Below are 19,383 nucleotides of genomic sequence, written 5' to 3' on the forward strand. Positions count from 1 at the left end.
CACCAACATGGAAAGATGGTGAAAGTGGACGGTTAAAATTACATTTAAACGAGAACAATCATTCTTGCAATCTGAGACTTGATCAATATTTGTAATTTATTTCTAACCAGTTCGGTATTTAACTTAAAAAATAAAATAATTATGGATTAATTTTGTGACTTCTGAATTCACAATTATGGCTGATTGTTAAATAGTGGCTAGTTAGATCACTGACCTACAGAAAGCAGAAACTAACCAGTCTCCCATCCTGAATGGGACCTGCGTATGCCAACGATTAAAAATAGGTTTGATGTGCTACTGTGTATAAAAGCCTGGTTATTTAAGAATGTTCCATTTTAATGATAAGTGTAACAAGTAAGCAAGATTGAAGGGGAAATTCTATAAATTAGTTACTTCTCAGAATTTTTAAATTAAGCCTACAGAACCAGGCAGCAGATATTTTTTCTTTACAAGGTTAAGTACTGTATTATCATTTTAGTTCAAACGTATTAGATTAGCATATGCCAATGCGTTTAATAAAACAAAGGAAAAGTATGAACTTTGGACATCCGAATGGGTCAGCATTCTTTTACTAATTGAACATTTGTAAGTTTAATGTCTATTTTGGTTACACAGAAAACATTGCCTCAGATCCAACTAAACTTTTTTTGACATTGCATTTTGTAAACTTTAGAAATACAGGCAAAGGACGAAGGCCACCAACAGGTTGAAAAGGGTCAGAGGAGATAAATGACAGGATGACTCCAAGCGTAACTTAGTGTATATACTCTGGGAGTGGCTTTCTCCTGGAGCAGGTTTTCAAAAATACAGGTCTGTAGTCAACTTTTCTTGAAATAAAAGTTATCATGAGGCTTTCATTTAAAACAAAAGTATAATAGGCCTTGCAGTGCACAGAAGTACATGTCAGGGTTTACAGAATCAAACTTGGACATATTAGTAAAGCATTTCCTCCAGCTATTTGTCAAGATGTAAAATTACTATTAAACATCTGTTTGAAAAGGCAGCATGTCTGATACTAGGTGCTTTCATAAATAAATATATATGAGATATAAATGAATCTACAGGTCTTGCATTCAAGATTGTCATTCCAGTCTTTAAATTGAATGAAACACAAGATCAGCTGCAACAAGCAGTTAAATTGCTTTCCCACAATAGGATAAATATCTATAGTGTTCTCTAGGGTATCTAAATAAAGTGTGATCTATTATCTCATGCACATGGCTGGAGGTAGGATAGTAATGTAGCATGTACTATGATTGACAGATGTAACTAGATTTAAGTCTCCATTTCCAAATAGGGACGCTCATTAAAATCATCATCCATCTTTGAATTAATTAGATTTTTTGGGAACACCATAATTATGATTATACTATAAACTGGGAAAATGCATCTTTAATTAAAAATAAAGATCACACTGCAGCGATGTTTCTGTGCATAACAATGGCCTTGATGTATGAGCATTATTCTGAAGTCTGAGAACCAGTGGGAGATAATCAGCAAAATCACAAAGGTTCCTACCGTGGACTGATATAAAGTACAACATATTTCTAACCCTCCCTGTTCACGATCAATTTTAAAAATGCAAAGTTAGATGTCTTGATTGAATCTAAAGTTAAGTAATGAAGGTACAAGTGATGAATGTGTAATTCCTGCTGTTAATTCTGGTATAAGTACCTAATTGAATTTCCTGATTTGTAATTGAACTGACTTGGCTTTTTCAGTAAAATAATCAATAGAAGGAATACCACCTTTTGTACAGTAAACAACAATGGTCCTCTTATAAGTATGCTATACTTGCTGTATAAGGAATTCATCCCTCTATCACATCAGCTCTCTAAATATTCCACATGCTGTTAAAAGTAAGCAGTGCAATGAAGGGGATCATTAACTGGCTGTATCTTTAGCTCTTGTTTATCAGTCAAATTATCTGTTGCTTAATTTCTATGTGAATCCTGCCTTTAATTGTATTTTTGCCCAAATAGTTAGCTGATGTTCCATCAAAAAGAAAGTTTTAAAAATAAAATGTTGCTACTGATGGAACAAAAAAAACTTTCAGCATTTCTGTGTAGTCATAATACAGTACATTTCTTCATTCATATGTTGTAAACTTAGAAAATCAGTCTTATTGGGCCATTCCAATGTCCACATGATGGAATATTGATCTCAGTGGGAAAACAGTTCATCACAGATTCTCCTCGTGTCCACTGGGGATGTCACTGAATGACCTATAGTTCTTGCGTCACTGTAGATTTCATAATCATTCCCACCCTGCAAAAAATAACCATGTGTTTAGAGAAGAACCACATAATTCATTGTTAAAACATTCCCAGTCATGGTTGGCTGACAGCATTTTACATTAGGATCCTGCAGCTATCAGAACAGCTGAAGGAAGCTTGATGGAAGGCAAAAAGCATGTTTAATGTGGGATTTTCTTCTGAGGTTTTGGCTATAGAGAAGTGTTCTGACCCCTTCAGTGCTGAAGATGTGTTTACTAGTCTCTGGCCTGAATCTTTACGATCCAACCAGGTCAATTTTTGACATTCGGGCCTAGAAATGAGACCGCTGCACCTGTTTTACAGGCGTAAAATGGAAGCCCTGTCCTCCAATATGTCAAGTGGAAGTGTGTACGCACATTGGGAGCCTGACGGGTGCTATCTGCCATATTGATATAGGCATCCAGGACCCACCCCATGAAATATGTAAATAAGGGGCCCAACACCTGCTTGATGCCCCCGCTACCAAATTTGTTTTGTAAAGAGCCGGCTGCATTCAGGAAAGCCAGCCTAACCAATGGTACTTCAAAGGATCTCTGCAGTCCACCAGCAAGAATGTAGGTTTTTAAAAATGCAGGCTGTGGTTTTAATGTGGAGCCAGGAGGATCACTTCTGCACCTCCCAGATTCACATGAAAACCATAGGCTGCTGCCTGCCACCGTTCATTGCCCCCCTCCCTCTATTGGAAACGCAGTGGCCCGAAATTCAAATGGTCTTTGCAGGTGAGCTGCATGGGGCATCTGCAGCTCATCTGAGGTAAATGTGGACCGAGGCTCATCTGATATTGCATCGATCCCCGTGCCCAGTTTGCGCTACCAACCTGACACAGAAAGCAATTTTTGTGTCTTGGGCTTTTGGCTGGCTGTAAAACTAGTTCTTAAAGCTGATTTAAGAACATAAGAAATAGGAGCAGTTTGTAGGCCATTCAGTAAGACCATGGGCTGATCTACCTCAACTCCACTTTCCTACACTATCCCCATATCCCTTGATTCCCTTAATATTTAAAAATCTATTGATCTCTGTCTTGAATATACTCAACAACAGCCTTCTGGGGTAGAGAATTGCAAAGATTCACCACCCTCAGTGAAGAAATTTCTCATCAGTCCTAAATGGCTGACCCCTTATTCTGAGACTGTGACCCCTGGTTCCAGACTCCCCAGCCAGGGGAAACATCCTCCCTGCATCTACCCTGACAAGCCCTGTAAGAATTTTGCATGTTTCAATGAGATCACCTCTCATTCTTCTAAACTCTAGAGATTATAGGCCTAGTCTACTCAATCTCTCCTCATAGGACAATCCCCCCCCATCCCAGGAACCAGTCTGGTGACCCTTTGTTGCACTCCCTCCATGGCAAGTAGATACTTCCTTAGGTAAGGAGACCAAAACTGTACACAATACTCCAGGTGTGATCTCACCAGGGCCCTACATAATTGCAGTAACACATCTTTACTTTTATGCTGGCCTTTATTACAAGAGGATTTGAGTATAACATTTGCTTTCCTAATTGCTTGCTGTACTTACATGTTAACTTTCAGTGATTTGTGGACAAGGACACCCAGGTCCCTCTGAACACCAACATTTCCCAATCTCTCACCATTTAAAAAATATTCTGCTTTTCTATTTTTCCTATCAAAGTGGATAACTTCACATTTCTCCACATTATATTCCATTTGCTTTGGTCTTGCCCACTCACGTAGCCTGTCTATGTAAGAAATAAGAGCAGGAGTAGGCCATACGGCCCCTCGTGCCTGCTCCACCATTCAATAAGATCATGGCTGATCATCGACCTCAACTCCACTTTCCCGCCCGATGTCCATTATCCTCGATTCCCCATGAGTCCAAAATCAATCTATCTCAGCCTTGAATATACTCAAATATACTAAAGAGTCACTACCCTCAGTGAAGAAATTCTTCCTCATCTCAGTCATAAATGGCCTACCCCTTATCCTGAGACTATGCCCCCTAGTTCTAGACACTCCAGCCAGGGGAAACAACCTCTCAGCATCTACCCTGTCAATCCCCTTCAGAATCTTGTATGTTTCAATGAGATCACCTCTCATTCTTCTAAACTCCAGAGAGAATAGGCCCATTCTAGACAATCTCTCCTCATAGGACAGCCCTCTCATCCCAGGAATCAATCTAGTGAATCTTTGTTGCACCACCTCTAAGGCAAGAATATCCTTCCTTAGATAAGGAGACCAAAACTGTGCACAATACTCCAGGTGTGGTCTCACCAAGGCCCTGTACAATTGTAGCAAGACTTCCTTACACTTATACTCCAACCACCTTGCAATAAAGGGAACGGTAGCATAGTGGTAATGTAATCCAGAGGCGTGAGTTCAAATCCCACCGTAGCAGCTGGGGAATTTAAATTCAGTTAATTAAATAATCTGGAATGGTAACCATGAAACTATCGGATTGTCATAAAAACCCATCTGATTCACTAATATAAGAACTTAAGAAATAGGAGCAGGAGTAGGCCAATCGGCCCCTCGAGCCCGCTCCGCCACCAAACAAGATCATGGCTGATCTGATCTTAACCTCAAATCCACTTCCACTCTCCATCCCACCCAAACCCATGTGATCTCCCAGGAGAGGCGAAAAACCAGATTAAAAACCCAATGGCCAATTTGGGAGAAAAAATCTGGGAAATTCCTCTCCGACCCATCTAGGCGATCGAAACTCATCCAGGAGATCACTCTGTCCCTGTATTTCCTGCAGTACTTACCTTCTGTAAAAGATGATCGATCTCCACCCCAGCCAGGAACAGGCCCAATTTACTCCTGAAGGACTCCTAGCTGGCAGCCTGTTCCCGAGGTCTCCACTAATCCCTGTGAATAGAACCATCTCCTGAAATCTAACACAGAATTAGAACACAAGAAGTAGGAGCAGGACCAGGCTACACGGCCCCTGGGCCCGCTCCGCCACCCACAGGGCCATGACCGATCCGAACCTAGACTCATGTCCAATTTCCTGCCCGCTCCCCGTAACCCCTAATTCCCTTTACTTCTAGGAAACTGTCTATTTCTGTTTTAAATTTATTTAATGATGTAGCTTCCACAGCTTTCTGGGGCAGCAAATTCCACAGACCTACTACCCTCTGAGTGAAGAAGTTTCTCCTCATCTCAGTTCTGAAAGAGCAGCCCCTTATTCTAAGATTATGCCCCCTAGTTCTAGTTTCACCCATCATTGGGAACATCCTCCCTGCATCCACCCGATCAAGCCCCTTCACAATCTTATATGTTTCAATAAGGTCGCCTCTCATTTTTCTGAACTCCAATGAGTAGAGTCCCAATCTACTCAACCTCTCCTCATATGTCCACCCCCTCGGGATTAACCGAGTGAACCTTCTTTGTACTGCCTCGAGAGCAGGTATGTCTTTTTTTAAGTATGGACACCAAAACTCTGCAGTATTCCAGGTGCGGTCTCACCAATACCTTGTATAACTGCAGCAATACCTCCCTGTTTTTATATTCTATCCCCCTAGCAATAAAAGCCAACATTCCATTGGCCTTCTTGATCACCTGCTGCACCTGCATACTAACTTTTTGAGTTTCGTGTACCAAGACCCCCAGATCCCTTTGTACTGCAGTACTTTCCAGTTTCTTGCCATTAAGATAATAGCTTGCTCTATGATTTTCGCTGCCAAAGTGCATAACCTCACACTTTCCAGTATTGTATTCCATCTGCCAAATCTCTGCCCACTTACTTAGCCTGTCTATGTCCCTTTGCAGGTTTTTTATGTCCTCCTCACTCACTACTTTCCCTCCCATCTTTGTATCATCTGCAAACTTTGATATGTTACACTCGGTCCCCTCCTCCAAATCGTTAATATAGATTGTAAAGAGTTGGGGTCCCAGCACTGACCCCTGCGGAACACCACTAGTTACTGATTGCCAGTCTGAGAATGAACCATTTATCCCAACTCTCTGCTTTCTGTTAGATAACCAATCCTCCACCCATGCCAGAACATTACCCCCAATCCCGTGATTTTTTTATCTTGAGCAATAATCTTTTGTGTGGCACCTTGTCAAATGCCTTTTGGAAGTCTAAATACACTACGTCCACTGGTTCCCCTTTATCCACCCTGTATGTTACGTCCTCAAAGAACTCAAGCAAATTTGTCAAACATGACTTCCCTTTCATAAAACCATGCTGACTTTGTCCTATTAAATTATGTTTATCCAAATGTTCCGTTACTGTCTCCTTAATAATGGACTCCAAAATTTTACCAACCACAGATGTTAGGCTAACTGGTCTATAGTTTCCAGCCTTCTGCCTACTACCCTTTTTAAATAAGGGTGTTACATTAGCAGTTTTCCAATCTGCCGGGACCTTTGCGGAGTCCAGGGAGTTTTGGAAAATTACCAATGCATCCACAATCCCTACCGCCACTTCCCTCAAGACCCTAGGATGTAAGCCATCAGGTCCAGGGGATTTATCCGCCTTGAGTCCCATTATTTTACCGAGTACCAATTCTCTTCCCCCCCCCCGAGAGCCCCCTGTTTGTCCAGTGTTGGGATATTCTTAGTGTCCTCTACTGTAAAGACTGAAACAAAATATTTGTTCAGCGTTTTTGCCATCTCCATGTTTTCCACCATTAATTTCCTGGTCTCATCCTCTAAGGGACCAACATTTACTTTAGCCACCCCTTTTCTTTTTATATAACTATAGAAACTCTTGCTATCTGTTTTTATATTTTTTGCTAATTTACTTTCATAATCTATCTTCCCTTAATCAATCTTTTAGTTATTTTTTGCTGTCTTTTGAAGACTTCCCAATCTTCTATCCTCCCACTAGATTTGGCTACCTTATATGCCCTTGTTTTTAGTCGGATACGATCCTTAATTACTTTACTTAGCTACGGATGGCTGTGATTTCTTTTACACCCTTTTTTCCTCAGTGGAATATATATTTTTTGAAAGTTGTAAAATAACTCCTTAAATGTACACCACTGCTCATGTACCGTCCTTTAGGGAAGGAAAACTGCCATCTTACCTGGTCTGGCCTATATGTGACTCCAGACCCACAGCAATGTGGTTTACTCTTAACTGCCCTGTGAAATGGCCTAGCAAGCCACTCAGTTGTAACAAACCGCTAAGAAACAAAATAACAAGGAGGAAACCAGATGGTCCACCCAGCACCAGACACTGCAACAGCAGACCCTGCAAAGTCCTCCTCACCAATATCTGGGGACTTGTGCCAAAATTGGGAGAGCTGTCCCACAGACTAGTCAAGCAACAGCCTGACATAGTCACACTCACAGAATCATACCTTTCAGCCAATGTCCCAATCTCCTCCATGTCCCACCGGCAGGACAGACCCACCAGGGGTGGCAGCACAGTGGTATACAGTCGGGGAGGAGTGGCCCTGGGAGTCCTCAACATTGACTCTGGACCCCATGAAGTCTCATGGCTTCAGGTCAAGCATAGGCAAGGAAACCGCCTGCTGATTACCACCTACCGCCCTCCCTCAGCTGATGAATCAGTACATCTCCATGGTGAACACCACTTGGAAGAAGCACTGAGGATAGCAAGGGCACAGAATGTACGCTGGTGTGGGACTTCAATGTCCATCACCAAGAGTGGTTCAGTAGCACCACTACTGACCGAGTCCTGAAGGACATAGCTGCCAGTCTGGGCCTGCGACAGGTGGTGAGAGAACCAACATGAGGGAAAACCCTACTTGACCTCATCCTCACCAATCTACCTGTCGCAGATGCATCTGTCCATGACAGTATTGGTAGCAGTGACCACCGCACAGTCATTGTGGAGACAAAGTCCCGTCTTAACACGGAGGACACCCTCCATCGTGTTGTGTGGCACTACCACCGTGCTAAATGGGATAGATTCAGAACAAATCTAGCAGCTCAAAACTGGGCATCCATGAGGTGCTGTGGGCCATCAGCAGCAGCAGAATTGTATTCCACCACATATCCCTCACTCTACCATTACCATCAAGCCGGGGGACCAACCCTGGTTCAATAAGGAGTGTAGAACATGCCAGGAGCGACACCAGGACATCATGCATGTTAAAAAGCAGAAGCAGCATGTTATAGACAGGGCTAAGCAATCCCACAACCAACAGATCAGATCAGATCAAAGCTTTGCAGTCCTGCCACATCTAGTCATGAATAGTGGTGGACCATTAAACTAACGGAAGGAGGAGGCTCCATGAATATCCCCATCCTCAATGATGGTGGAGCCCAGCACGTGAGTGCAAAAGACAAGGCTGAAGCCTTTGCAACCATCTTCAGCCAGAAGTGCTGAGTGGATGATCCATATCGGCCTACTCCTGAGGTCCCCACCATCACAGAAGCCAGACTTCAGCCAATTTGATTCACTCCACGTGATATCAAGAAACGGCAAAGACTATGGGCCCCGACAACATCCCGGCTATCGTGCTGAAGACTTGTGCTCCAGAACTAGCCACGCCTCTAGCCAAGCTGTTCCAGTACAGATACAACACTGGCATCTATCTGACAATGTGGAAAATTGCCCAGGTATGTCCTGTCCACAAAAAGCAGGAAAAATCCAATCGGGCCAATTACCGCCCCAACAGTCTACTCTCAATCAGCAGCAAAGTGATGGAAGGTGTCATTGACAGTGCTATCAAGCGGCACTTACTCATCAATAACCTGCTCACTGATGCCCAGTTTGGGTTCTGCCAAGACCACTCGGCTCCCAGCCTCATTACAGCCTTGGTCCAAACATGGACAAAGGAGCTGAAATCCAGAGGTGAGGGGAGAGTGACTGCTCTAGACATCAAGGCAGCATTTGACAGAGTGTGGCATCAAGGAGCCCTAGTAAAACTGAAGTCAATGGAAATCGGGAGGGGGGGGGGGCGGGGGGGGGGGAACGCTCCACTGGCTGGAGCCATACCTAGCACAACAGAAGATGGTTGTTGTGGTTGAAGGGCAATCATCACAGCCCCAGGACATCGCTGCAGGAGTTCCTCAGGGCAGTGTCCTAGGTCCAGCCATCTTCAGCTGCTTCACCAATGACCTTCCCTCCAACAGGTCAGAAATGGGGATGTTTGCTGATGACTGCAGTGTTCAGTGCCATTCACAACTCAGATAATGAAGCAGTCCATGCCCACATGCAACAAGACTAGGACGACGTTCAGGCTTGGGCTGATAAGTAGCAGGTAACATTCGCAACACAGAAGTGCCACGCAATGACTATCTTCAACAAGCGAGAATCTAACCACCGCCCCATGACATCCAATGGCATTACCATCGCCGAATCCCCCACCAACAATATCCTGGGGGTCACCATTGATCAGAAACTGATTTGGACCAGCCACATAAATACTGTGGCAACAAGAACAGGTCAGAGGCTAGGTATTCTGCGGTGAGTGTCTCACCTCCTGATGCTCCAAAGCCTTTCTACATCTACAAGGCACTTGCCTGGATGAGTGCAGCTCCAACAACACTCAAGAAGCTCGACACCATCCAGGACAAAGCAGCCCGCTTGATTGCCACCCCATCCACCACCTTAAACATTCACTCCCTCCACCACCGGCGTACCATGGCTGCAGTGTGTACCATCTACAAGATGCACTGCAGCAACTCGCCAAGGCTTCTTTGGCAGCAACTCCGAAACCCGCGACCTCTTCCACCTAGGACATGGGCAGCAGGCACATGGGAACACCACCACCTCCAGGTTCCCCTCCAAGTCACACACCATCCTGACTTAGAAGTATATCGCCGATCCTTCATCGTCGCTGGGTCAAAATCCTGGAACTCCCTCCCTAACAGCACGGTGGGAAGTACCTTCACCACACAGACTGCAGCGGTTCATAAGGCGTCTCACCACCACCTTCTCAAGGGCAATTAGGGATGGGCAATAAATGATGGCCTTGCCAGCGACGCCCACATCCCATAAACGATTTTTTTTTAATTTTTTTTTTATATAAAAAGGCCAACAAGCCATTTGCCTTCCTTATTGCTTGTTGTACCTACATGCTAGCTTTCTGTGTTTCTTGCACAAGGACACCCAAATCTCTCTGAACACCAACATTTGAAAGTTTCTCACCATTTAAAAAATATTGTTTTTTATTCTTACTACCAAAGTGAATAACTTCACATTTCTCTACATTATACTCCATCTGCCCACTCACTTAGTCTATCTATATCCCTTTGCAGACTCTTTACGTTCTCCTCATAGCTTACTGTCCCACCTAGCTTTGTATCATCAGCAATCTTGAATACATTACATGCGGTCCCTTCATCTAGGTCATTAATATAGATTGCAAATAGCTGAGGCCCCAACACTGATCCTTGCGGCCTGTCAACCTGAAAAAGATTTGTTTATCCCTACTCTCTGTTTTCTGTCCGTTAACCAATCCTCTATCCATGCTACTATATTTCCCCCAACCCCATGAGCCCTAATCTTGTGTAATAATCTTTTATGTGGCACCTTATCGAATGCCTTTTAGAAATCCACTGGTTCCCCTTTATCTACCCTGCCAGTTACATCCTCAAAAAACTCTAATAAATTTGTCAAACACGGTTTCCCTTTCATAAATCCATGTTGACTCTGCCTAATCATGCTATGATTTTTGACGTGCCCTGATATCACTTCCTTAACAATGGATTGCAGCATTTTCCCGACGACTGATATCAGGCTAACTGGCCTGTAGTTACCTGTTTTTTCTCTCCCTTCTTTCTTGAATAGCAGTGTTACATTTGCGACCTTCCAATCTGCTGGGACCATTCTAGAATCTAGGGAATTTTGGAAGATGAAAACCAATGCATCCACTATCTCTTCAGACAACTCTTTCAGCCACTTGAAGCCTCTTTGCATTCTCCTCACAATTTACATTCCCACCTAGCTTTGTATCATCAGCAAACTTAGATATATTACATTTGGTCCCCTCATCCAAATCATTGATATAGATTGTGAATAGCTGAGGCCCCAGTGGTACCCCAGTAGTTACAGCCTGCCAAACCAGAAATTACCTGTTTATTCCTACTCTCTGTTTTCTGTCCGTTAACCAATCCTCAGTCCGTGCTAGTATATTACCCCCAATCTTACGAGCCCTAATTTTGTTTAATAACCTCTTGTGTGGCACCTTATCGAATGCCTTCTGAAAATCCAAATACACCACATCCACTGGTTCCTCCTTATCTATTCTGCTAGTTACAACCTCAAAAAACAGATTCGTCAAACATGATTTCCCTTTCATAAATCCGTGTTGACTCTGCCCAATCCTATTATTATTTTCTAAGTGCCCTGTTACCATGTCCTTAATAATAGATTTGAGCATTTCCCCTACTACTGACGTCAGGCTAACTGCTCTGTAGTTCCCCATTTTCTCTCTCCCTCCTTTCTCAAATAGTGGGGTTACATTTGCTACGCTCCAATCCACAGGAACCATCTAGAATCTAAGGAATTTTGGAAAATGACAACCAATGCATCCACTATCTCTATAGCCACCTCTTTCAAAATGTAGGCCATCAGGTCCAGGGGATTTATCAGCTTTCAGTCCCATTAATTTCTCCAGTACTATTTTTTTTTACTGATGCTAATTTCTTTCAGTTCCTCATTCTTGCTAGACCCTTGGTTCTCCACTATTTCTGGGAAGATATTTGTGTCTTCTTCCGTGAAGACAGACACAAAGTATTAGAAAAAAAGGTCAGTCACAAATTTTGAACTTTTTTTTTAAGGAAAGGGGAGTACATAAGTCGATCATCTATCCAGCGTGTTCCATGCACACATGGTGCAGTCTACATTTTAAAAAATTCATTCTTGGGAAGTGAGCACGCCGACAAAGCCAGCATTTATTGCCCATCCCGAATTGACCTAGAGAAGGTGATGGTGAGCCGCCTTCTTGAATATAACTGAGTGGCCTGCTAGGCATTTCAGAGGGCAGTTAAGAGTGGGTCTGGAGTCACATGTAGGCCAGACCAGGTAAAGGACATTAGTGAACCAGATGGGTTTTTAAACGACACATCCGATAGTTTCGTGGTCACTATTACTGATACTGGCTTTTTATTCCACATTTATTAACTAACTGAATTTAAATTCCCCAGCTGCTGTGGTGGGATTTGAACTCATGTCTCTGGATCATGGCAGGGTGAACAGGGCAAGCAGAATTAGTGTTCAAAATATTTAATTAAAATTGTGAAGCATTTGATTTAGTTCTATATGATGAATATTACTGTTCAAAAAAATTACTTTTGGCATTAGAGTTGCTTTATTAGTGATTTATTCAGAGTTGAACTGAAAGCTTACAAAACTCTCTGGTCATTAGCTTAGCCCCATCAGCATCATCTCCCTACAGAGCCTAAAACCACGAACTAGAGTTACCTCATTTGTATAATCTCAAAATGCTTTACAGTGGCAAAAAAGGCTATGGTGGAAGAGTTCAATATGATTGAGAGCTTGGTTACAAATGGATTTTACAGCAGCTTTTAAAGTTGCAGAGAGAGGAAGGTTTAGGGATGGGTTCAGAGAATAAGGCCAAGGTGGGTGAAGCATCAAAATTAAAAATACAACGTTTTACTCTGGGATCAGCAGTTATTACAGCTGTGATGCTTCTGTGGCAGGCTGTGTGGGGGTTAGGTAGCTATAGTGCAAAATGCTGATTTGAAGCCCTCACCGCCCCCCCGCCCCCCCCCCCGCAACCCCAGCCCTCCCTCGCTGTAACCAGAGAGGACTATGAAGAGTTAGTTTTGCAATTGTTGGTTTAGAGTGTGAAGAGTGTGCTAGTGCCCATAGTGGGAAAGGAAGAAGCAGCAGAGTTGCACAGCCCTGCTGAGGATGTGGAACTTTTTGTCGCACTGTTCTACTGTCCAGGGGGTGAGGGAATTGGCAGTCAGTGCCACCTCCTCCAGATAGCATGGGTGGCTGAGTAGCACACACACCTAGAAGTCTGTTCCTCCTGCTTTCAATTCCCAACAGGAGGGCTCAGAGGTCTGAATGAGTGGAGTTCTGCATTCTTCTTTTCAGGTTTGTTGCCATGGGCTGCTGCTGATGCCATTCTTCTTGAAAAGTAGGATGAAAATATTGATAACACATGCCAACAGCGGGGTCAGGAGGACCACAATGCATCCTACGAAACCCAGGCAGAGAGGACCTGCGGGAAGGAGGGAGGAGGACAGTAGCAGTATGTTTGTGTGTGTGTGCTAGGCCGTTGTAGCAGAGCCTGGTCTCCAATCATCTTGGATCCCCTTGCCATTGGACCAAGACCTCGCTCTGTCAAGTCCGTGTGGTAGCTGGTGTGCAACGGCCACCCCACGTTAAAATAATTCACGCACAGGCATCTTCCACCCTTTAAAATGAAGTTCGGGACCTGGAACGTCAGGACCTTCATGAACAACCCCAACAGTGCCCCACCTGTGACAGAGACTGCAGGTCCCGCATCAGTCACCTGCGAACTCATTTTTAATGTGGAAGCAAGTCATCCTCGGTTCTGAGGGACTGCCTAAGAGAGAGAGAGAGACATGCAGTAAAGTTATGTGAGAGAGCCAAGCATTGTTCTTTTCTTACTTGGTTGTCCTCCAGTCTGCTGTTGAAGTGTGCAAGCGGAGTTGTGTTTTTAAAGGCTGTACATGAGTACCCAGTTACTTACACTGGTTTTACACCAATGGGTAGGCAAATGAGCAGACCCAGACCCTGCATGTAACCCTCTTTACAGGCTATTAGCAGGCACAATGCTTTTTGTAAAAAGGTACAACAGCGGCCTAACTCACTAGAGAATTTCTTCTTTATTTTTATGAAATGAGCCTATGGGGGTCAATGGTAGATTCAAGCTTTTTAAAGGGCTCCGCTAAAAGTGTTGCAATGAGAATGAATATATATAAAACCTTATGTTAGCAGTACTATGTACAAGCTGCCCTGCCTTGAGTTTCCCAGACCATGTCTGCTGCGGTGTGTTGTTTATACTATAGATATAGAATACTTCAAATGATAAAGGTTATTCTTCCTGTTTTATTTCAAGAGAAAGCAGCATTATTTTAGCTTCAGGGAGACCAACACTTGGTGATTCTTCCTTTCTGCCCCAGGCTATATGCTGTGTACTCACACAAATTGGATGGGAAACCATACAGGTACTTAGGATTCTGTTCATGTGCTACATGCTAAATTTGAATAAAATCAAAGAATACAAGTAGTCATTCCCATTTAACCTTATTGGTGTGATGATTTAAATAGCAACTCCTACACCCAGTATCCATCGCATTAATGCCATTGCTGAACTTTTAATGACTCCAATAGTATCTGCAATATCAAACACTACGGTCTGGATATTAACAGGCAGATTACGTAGGTGGTGGAGGGGTTTGGAGTTTCGGACGGGAAACCTGGAAGTCTGGGTTTCCCCACATGCTGTGGAGTTTTAAGTGTGTGTCTTTTGTCCCCGACAGGTTCCCTGATTCACAGGCTTGGCTTCCAGTCGGGCAGGAAGCACTCCGGAGCTGGCCGCAGGACCAGGGAGATCTGAACCACCACCCGGGGGGGGGAGGGGGAGTCCGATTCCTGACCCTTGGTTCGGGTGGGGGGCCGTGGGGTGTTTGGGTATGGTCCCTGATCCTAGGGGGTTTTATTATGGGAGGTGGGGCACTCCTGCCCCACAAGCAGTGCCGTGAAGGCATTTGCTTCAGCTGCCGGATTTCCCCGAGGCCTGGGAAACCTGACCACCCACTGTAAAACCGGCAAAGCAGGTTAAATCAGAGGCTACCAGCCTCATTAAAGTATTTAAGTTTCCGACCCGCCTCCCGAGAGTGGATAAGCTGCCCGCACCTTCTCCCGCCTCTGTAAAACCCGAAAGTGGGCGGGTTGGGGTCTGGGTTCAGAATTTTAAAATTTTCACCTCCCCCCCGCCCCCCCGTTTTTGTGTGCTAAAATTCCCCCCTATGTGCGGTTACTCACTGGTGAGGTTTTATCTCCAAAGAAATGGATGGTCTTGTAGATGTCACCCTCGAGCAGTCCCAGACAGTATCGCTTATCCCACCCCTCTGGAAACACATCAAAGCTGATCTGTCCACCTAGAAAAATGAAAACAAAACAGGTTAGAAATTACACTATACGTTCCCACCTCACAAAGCATTACTGGTGTCAAATCCCGAAACCTCAGTGTCTTAATAACTAAATGTAAATAACGCAAGAAATGTATAATTAAGGGTTCAATAAGTTTCCGCCAGGAATTTCTTCAGTGGTTCTCCCAATCAGCCACCGTAACTTCAGCCAAAATTCTGGACCGATGTGTAAATTGGGTTCCTGACAATCTTCTGGTGACTTTCTTAATGTTGCAGCGAAGCTAAGGTTGATGCTTAGATCATATCTGTAGACCCAAAATGTTGAACCCCTAGTACCTGCTGGTTTGAGACCCAAAATGTTGAACCCCTAGTACCTGCTGGTTTGAGACCCAAACTGCAGAGCACAGATTAAACATGGTCTTCTGCAGGTTGGGTCTCAAAATACAAATGAAAGTGACTTACGACAGACTGCATACGACTAAAATGCACCGCAAGAAAGTATGTAAAATTACTTAAGTAATGCAGTTCTAATTCATTATTACTGGTTTTCATTGTTTCTGGTGTATGCTACTGATGTGCCAAATAACTGCCTGAATCCAAGAGGTTAAAGCTTAAAACTAAAGGCTTTTATTAAGTAAGAACATGGCATCGAGTTAACACAAGGCAGCCATCATTCATCACCGACCCAGCCCTTATGAGTAAGACTCACACCAATCTGGAAAATCCAGAGGGGCGGGGCTAGGGAGGAGCATTAGTGGTTACATCTGTAGAACATTCCAGACATTAGCAAGTACAACAACAACAGATGCCAGAACACAGAGTTATTACATCACATTCACCCCCTGCTATAGATTAGGTCTGATAGTCCTCTGGGAACGACGTAACTCTTGCTGAGGCTCCTCCCGGAGTACTAACTCCGGTTCATTCGAATTCCCAGAATCAGTGTTTTCCACAGAGGATTTGTGTCTCTGAAGGTCCAATACCACGATTGAAAACTCTACTCTCCGAGTCGAACTCTTTGAGCTCCAGCAGGTGCAAGATCTTTAATAGAGACCGTATCCTCTCGCCCATCCGGATATTGAATGTACACATACTGGGGATTAGCATGGAGGAGTTGTACTTCCTCCACCAGTGGATCAGTCTTGTGGCCTCTCACATGTCTGCGCAACAGCACAGGGCCCGTGGTCGTCAACCATGTGGGTAACGATACTCCATTAGTAGCTTTTCTTGGAAAGCTAAACATCCTTTCATGAGGGGTGGCATTCGTCGCTGTACACAAGAGACACCTTATGGAATGCAGCACGTCTGGCAGGATATCCTGCCAGCGAGAGGTCGGCAGGCCTCGCGACTTCAGAGACAGTACGATAGCCTTCCACACTGTCGCATTTTCTTTCTCGACCTGCCCATTACCACGAGGGTTATAGCTGGTAGTTCTACTCGTTGCAATCCCTTTCGATAGCAAAAACTGTCGCAATTCTTCGCTCATAAAGGAAGAACCCCTATCACTATGTATATAGTTAGGCATGCCAAACAAGGAAAACAGTTGGCAGAGGCATTTAATTACAACAGCACTAGTCACATCCGGACAGGGGATAACAAAAGGGAACCGAGAGTACTCGTCTATAATATTAAGAAAATAGACATTACGGTCGCTCGATGGAAGGGGACCTTTAAAAGCGAGACTCAAACGCTCAAATGGTCGAGTTGCTTTAATAAGATGAGCTGGCTCAGACGGCTTATAGAAGCGGGGTTTGCATTCAGCACAAACACGACAGGTTCTGGTCATGGTCCGGACCTCCTCAATAGAGTAGGGTAGATTGTGGGACTTAATGAAGTGGTTCATTCTGGTAACAACAACAACAGACAATACAAATGCCAGAACACAGAGTTATTTCATCACAGCTACAAGATGCAGGTTGTTGAAAACAAACTGCTTTTAGACAGCAGATGTCAATCACTGCAATTGCTATTTAGATAGTGAAAAGATCACTGATATCTGTAAGTGATGGGATTGGGTATAATATACTAGCATGGTTTGAGGATTGGTTAACAGACAGAAAACAGAGTAGGAATAAACGGGTCATTTTTGGGTTGGCAGGCTGTAACTGGTGGGGACCGCAAGGATCACTGTTTGGGCCTCAGCTATTCACAATCCACATCAATGATTTGGATGAGGGGACTAAATGTAATATATCCAAGTTTGCTGATGATACAAAGCTGGGTGGGGATGCAAGTTGTGAGGAGGATGCAAAGAGGCTTCAACGGGATAAAGACAAGCTAAGTGAGTGGGCAAGAACATGGCAAATGGAATGTAATGTGGAGATATGTGAAGTTATCCACTTTGGTTGGAAAAATAGAAAAGCAGAGTATTTTTTAAATGGTGAGAGATTGGGAAATGTTGGTGTTCAGAGGGACCTGGGTGTCCTTGTACACAAATCACTGAAAGTTAACATGCAGGTACAGCAAGCAATTAGGAAAGCAAATGGTGTGTTGGCCTTTATTACAAGAGGATTTGAGTATAAGAGTAAAGACGTCTTACTACAATTATATAGGGCCCCGGTGAGACGAGACCACACCTGGAATATTGTGTACAGTTTTGGTCTCCTTACCTAAGGAAGGATATACCTGCCATAGAGGGAGTGCAATGAAGGTTCACCAGACTGATTCCTGGGATGAGGGGATTGTCCTATGAGGAGAGATTGAGTAGACTAGGCCTATATTCTCTAGAGTTTAGAAGAATGTGAAGTGATCTCATTGAAACACAAAATTCTTACAGTGCTTGACAGGGTAGATACAGGGAGGATGTTTCACCTGGCTGAGGAGTCTAGAACCAGGGGTCACAGTCCCAGAATAAGGGGTTGGCCATTTAGGACTGAGATGAAGAGAAATTTCTTCACTCAGAGGGTGGCGAATCTTTGGAATTCTCTACCCCAGAGGGCTGTGGAGGCTCAGTCGTTGAGTATATTCAAGACAGAGATCAATAGATTTTTGGTTATTAAGGGAATCAAGGGATATGGGGATAATGCAGGAAAGTGGAGATGAGGTACAAGATCAGCCATGATCTTATTGAATGGTGGAGCAGGCTCGATGATCGCTATGCCTCACTCAAATATATAGAGCCGCAGAAGATCACCTTTATACTGCGATCTTGTAGGACATACAAAAACGAATAACCCATAAAACTAGTTGCTGTAGAAGAATGTAAAGCACTTTCAATTTTTTCTTAAAATACTCTCAGAAACCTTTTCCTCCACTGTCCCATTGCCATGCCATTGGAAAGAGAATTAAAATTACCTATAGAAAAGGTGAGCCCCTTCCCTGCAAATTCTCTTTGTAAATCAGCCACAAATTTTTCTCTGATTTTTTCTTTCTGTTGGAAAAACAAAGGACAATTGTAGCACATTTCAAAATGTACACTCTAAGAAACATTGAATTGAATCAAAAGAAAATCTCCATATATTTTCTTCACCATAAATCAGATCACGTTACACGTCACCTGCAGTGGCAGTTTTGGAGATTGTTTTTTATTACTCAAATTTGCTCAGTCAAAGTAGAGATTTATTAAACAATGAAATTAAATGCACATTCAAACTGCTGATCTGCAGTTATTTCAATATAAACTATTCATTGCCCATTTCCAAAGAGTCACAGGAAATGAGAACTGAAGCAATGCTTCACCTTGATCAAAATTACCTGAATCTGAACAAATATATGAAGTACAGTACAAGATAGGTGCTAAATGAAGCAAATGAAAATTTTTAGACACACCTTTCTCCTTTGAGTGCAGTACCAGTATATGCAGCAAAATGAAAACTAATAGCTGCAACTTTTCTTCAGATAATATTCTTAGTTGTAGGTTATTCTTTGAATTTGATTTACAGCATTCAGTTTTATCAATGAACAGAAAATGTGGGTATAGCCTTGGTGTACCCACATACTGTGACGTGCGAGTGGCATGGGGCAAGATCTCGCCAACAATTTCACCAACCAGCGATTGACTGATCTCACCCTGCCAAGCAGAGTAAATGTGCTTCCTCTTATGGGAGGAGGAATGATAGCAAAAGAAAATAAATCCACCCAAAGCATCCAAGTACAGTACAGCACTGAGACATGGGAAACGGTTGCCTT

General features: G+C 43.5%; 1 protein-coding gene across 4 annotated transcripts in view; it reads right to left on the reverse strand.

The window, feature by feature from the left end:
• Window positions 1–534: 534 nt before the first annotated feature.
• Window positions 535–19,383, reverse strand: part of pmm2 (phosphomannomutase 2) — a 40,591-nt gene continuing 21,742 nt past the window's right edge. For 2 of the 4 annotated variants that reach the window (XM_086000860.1, XM_086000863.1), the window contains 3 exons: window positions 18,550–18,625; window positions 15,149–15,264; window positions 535–2,268 (listed from right to left, as the gene is read on the reverse strand). In XM_086000860.1, the coding sequence (XP_085856986.1) occupies window positions 2,164–2,268; window positions 15,149–15,264; window positions 18,550–18,625 (297 nt within the window). In that variant the 3' untranslated portion in view covers window positions 535–2,163. Of the gene's footprint in view, window positions 2,269–5,001; window positions 5,105–13,615; window positions 13,704–15,148; window positions 15,265–18,549; window positions 18,626–19,383 lie in introns of all 4 variants that reach the window. The other 2 variants (XR_015079969.1, XM_086000861.1) reach the window with 2 other exon arrangements.

The sequence above is a fragment of the Somniosus microcephalus genome, chromosome 11 (assembly GCF_052327205.1).
Source record: "Somniosus microcephalus isolate GS21.2 chromosome 11, FLI_Smic_1.0, whole genome shotgun sequence".
NCBI lineage: Eukaryota > Metazoa > Chordata > Chondrichthyes > Squaliformes > Somniosidae > Somniosus > Somniosus microcephalus.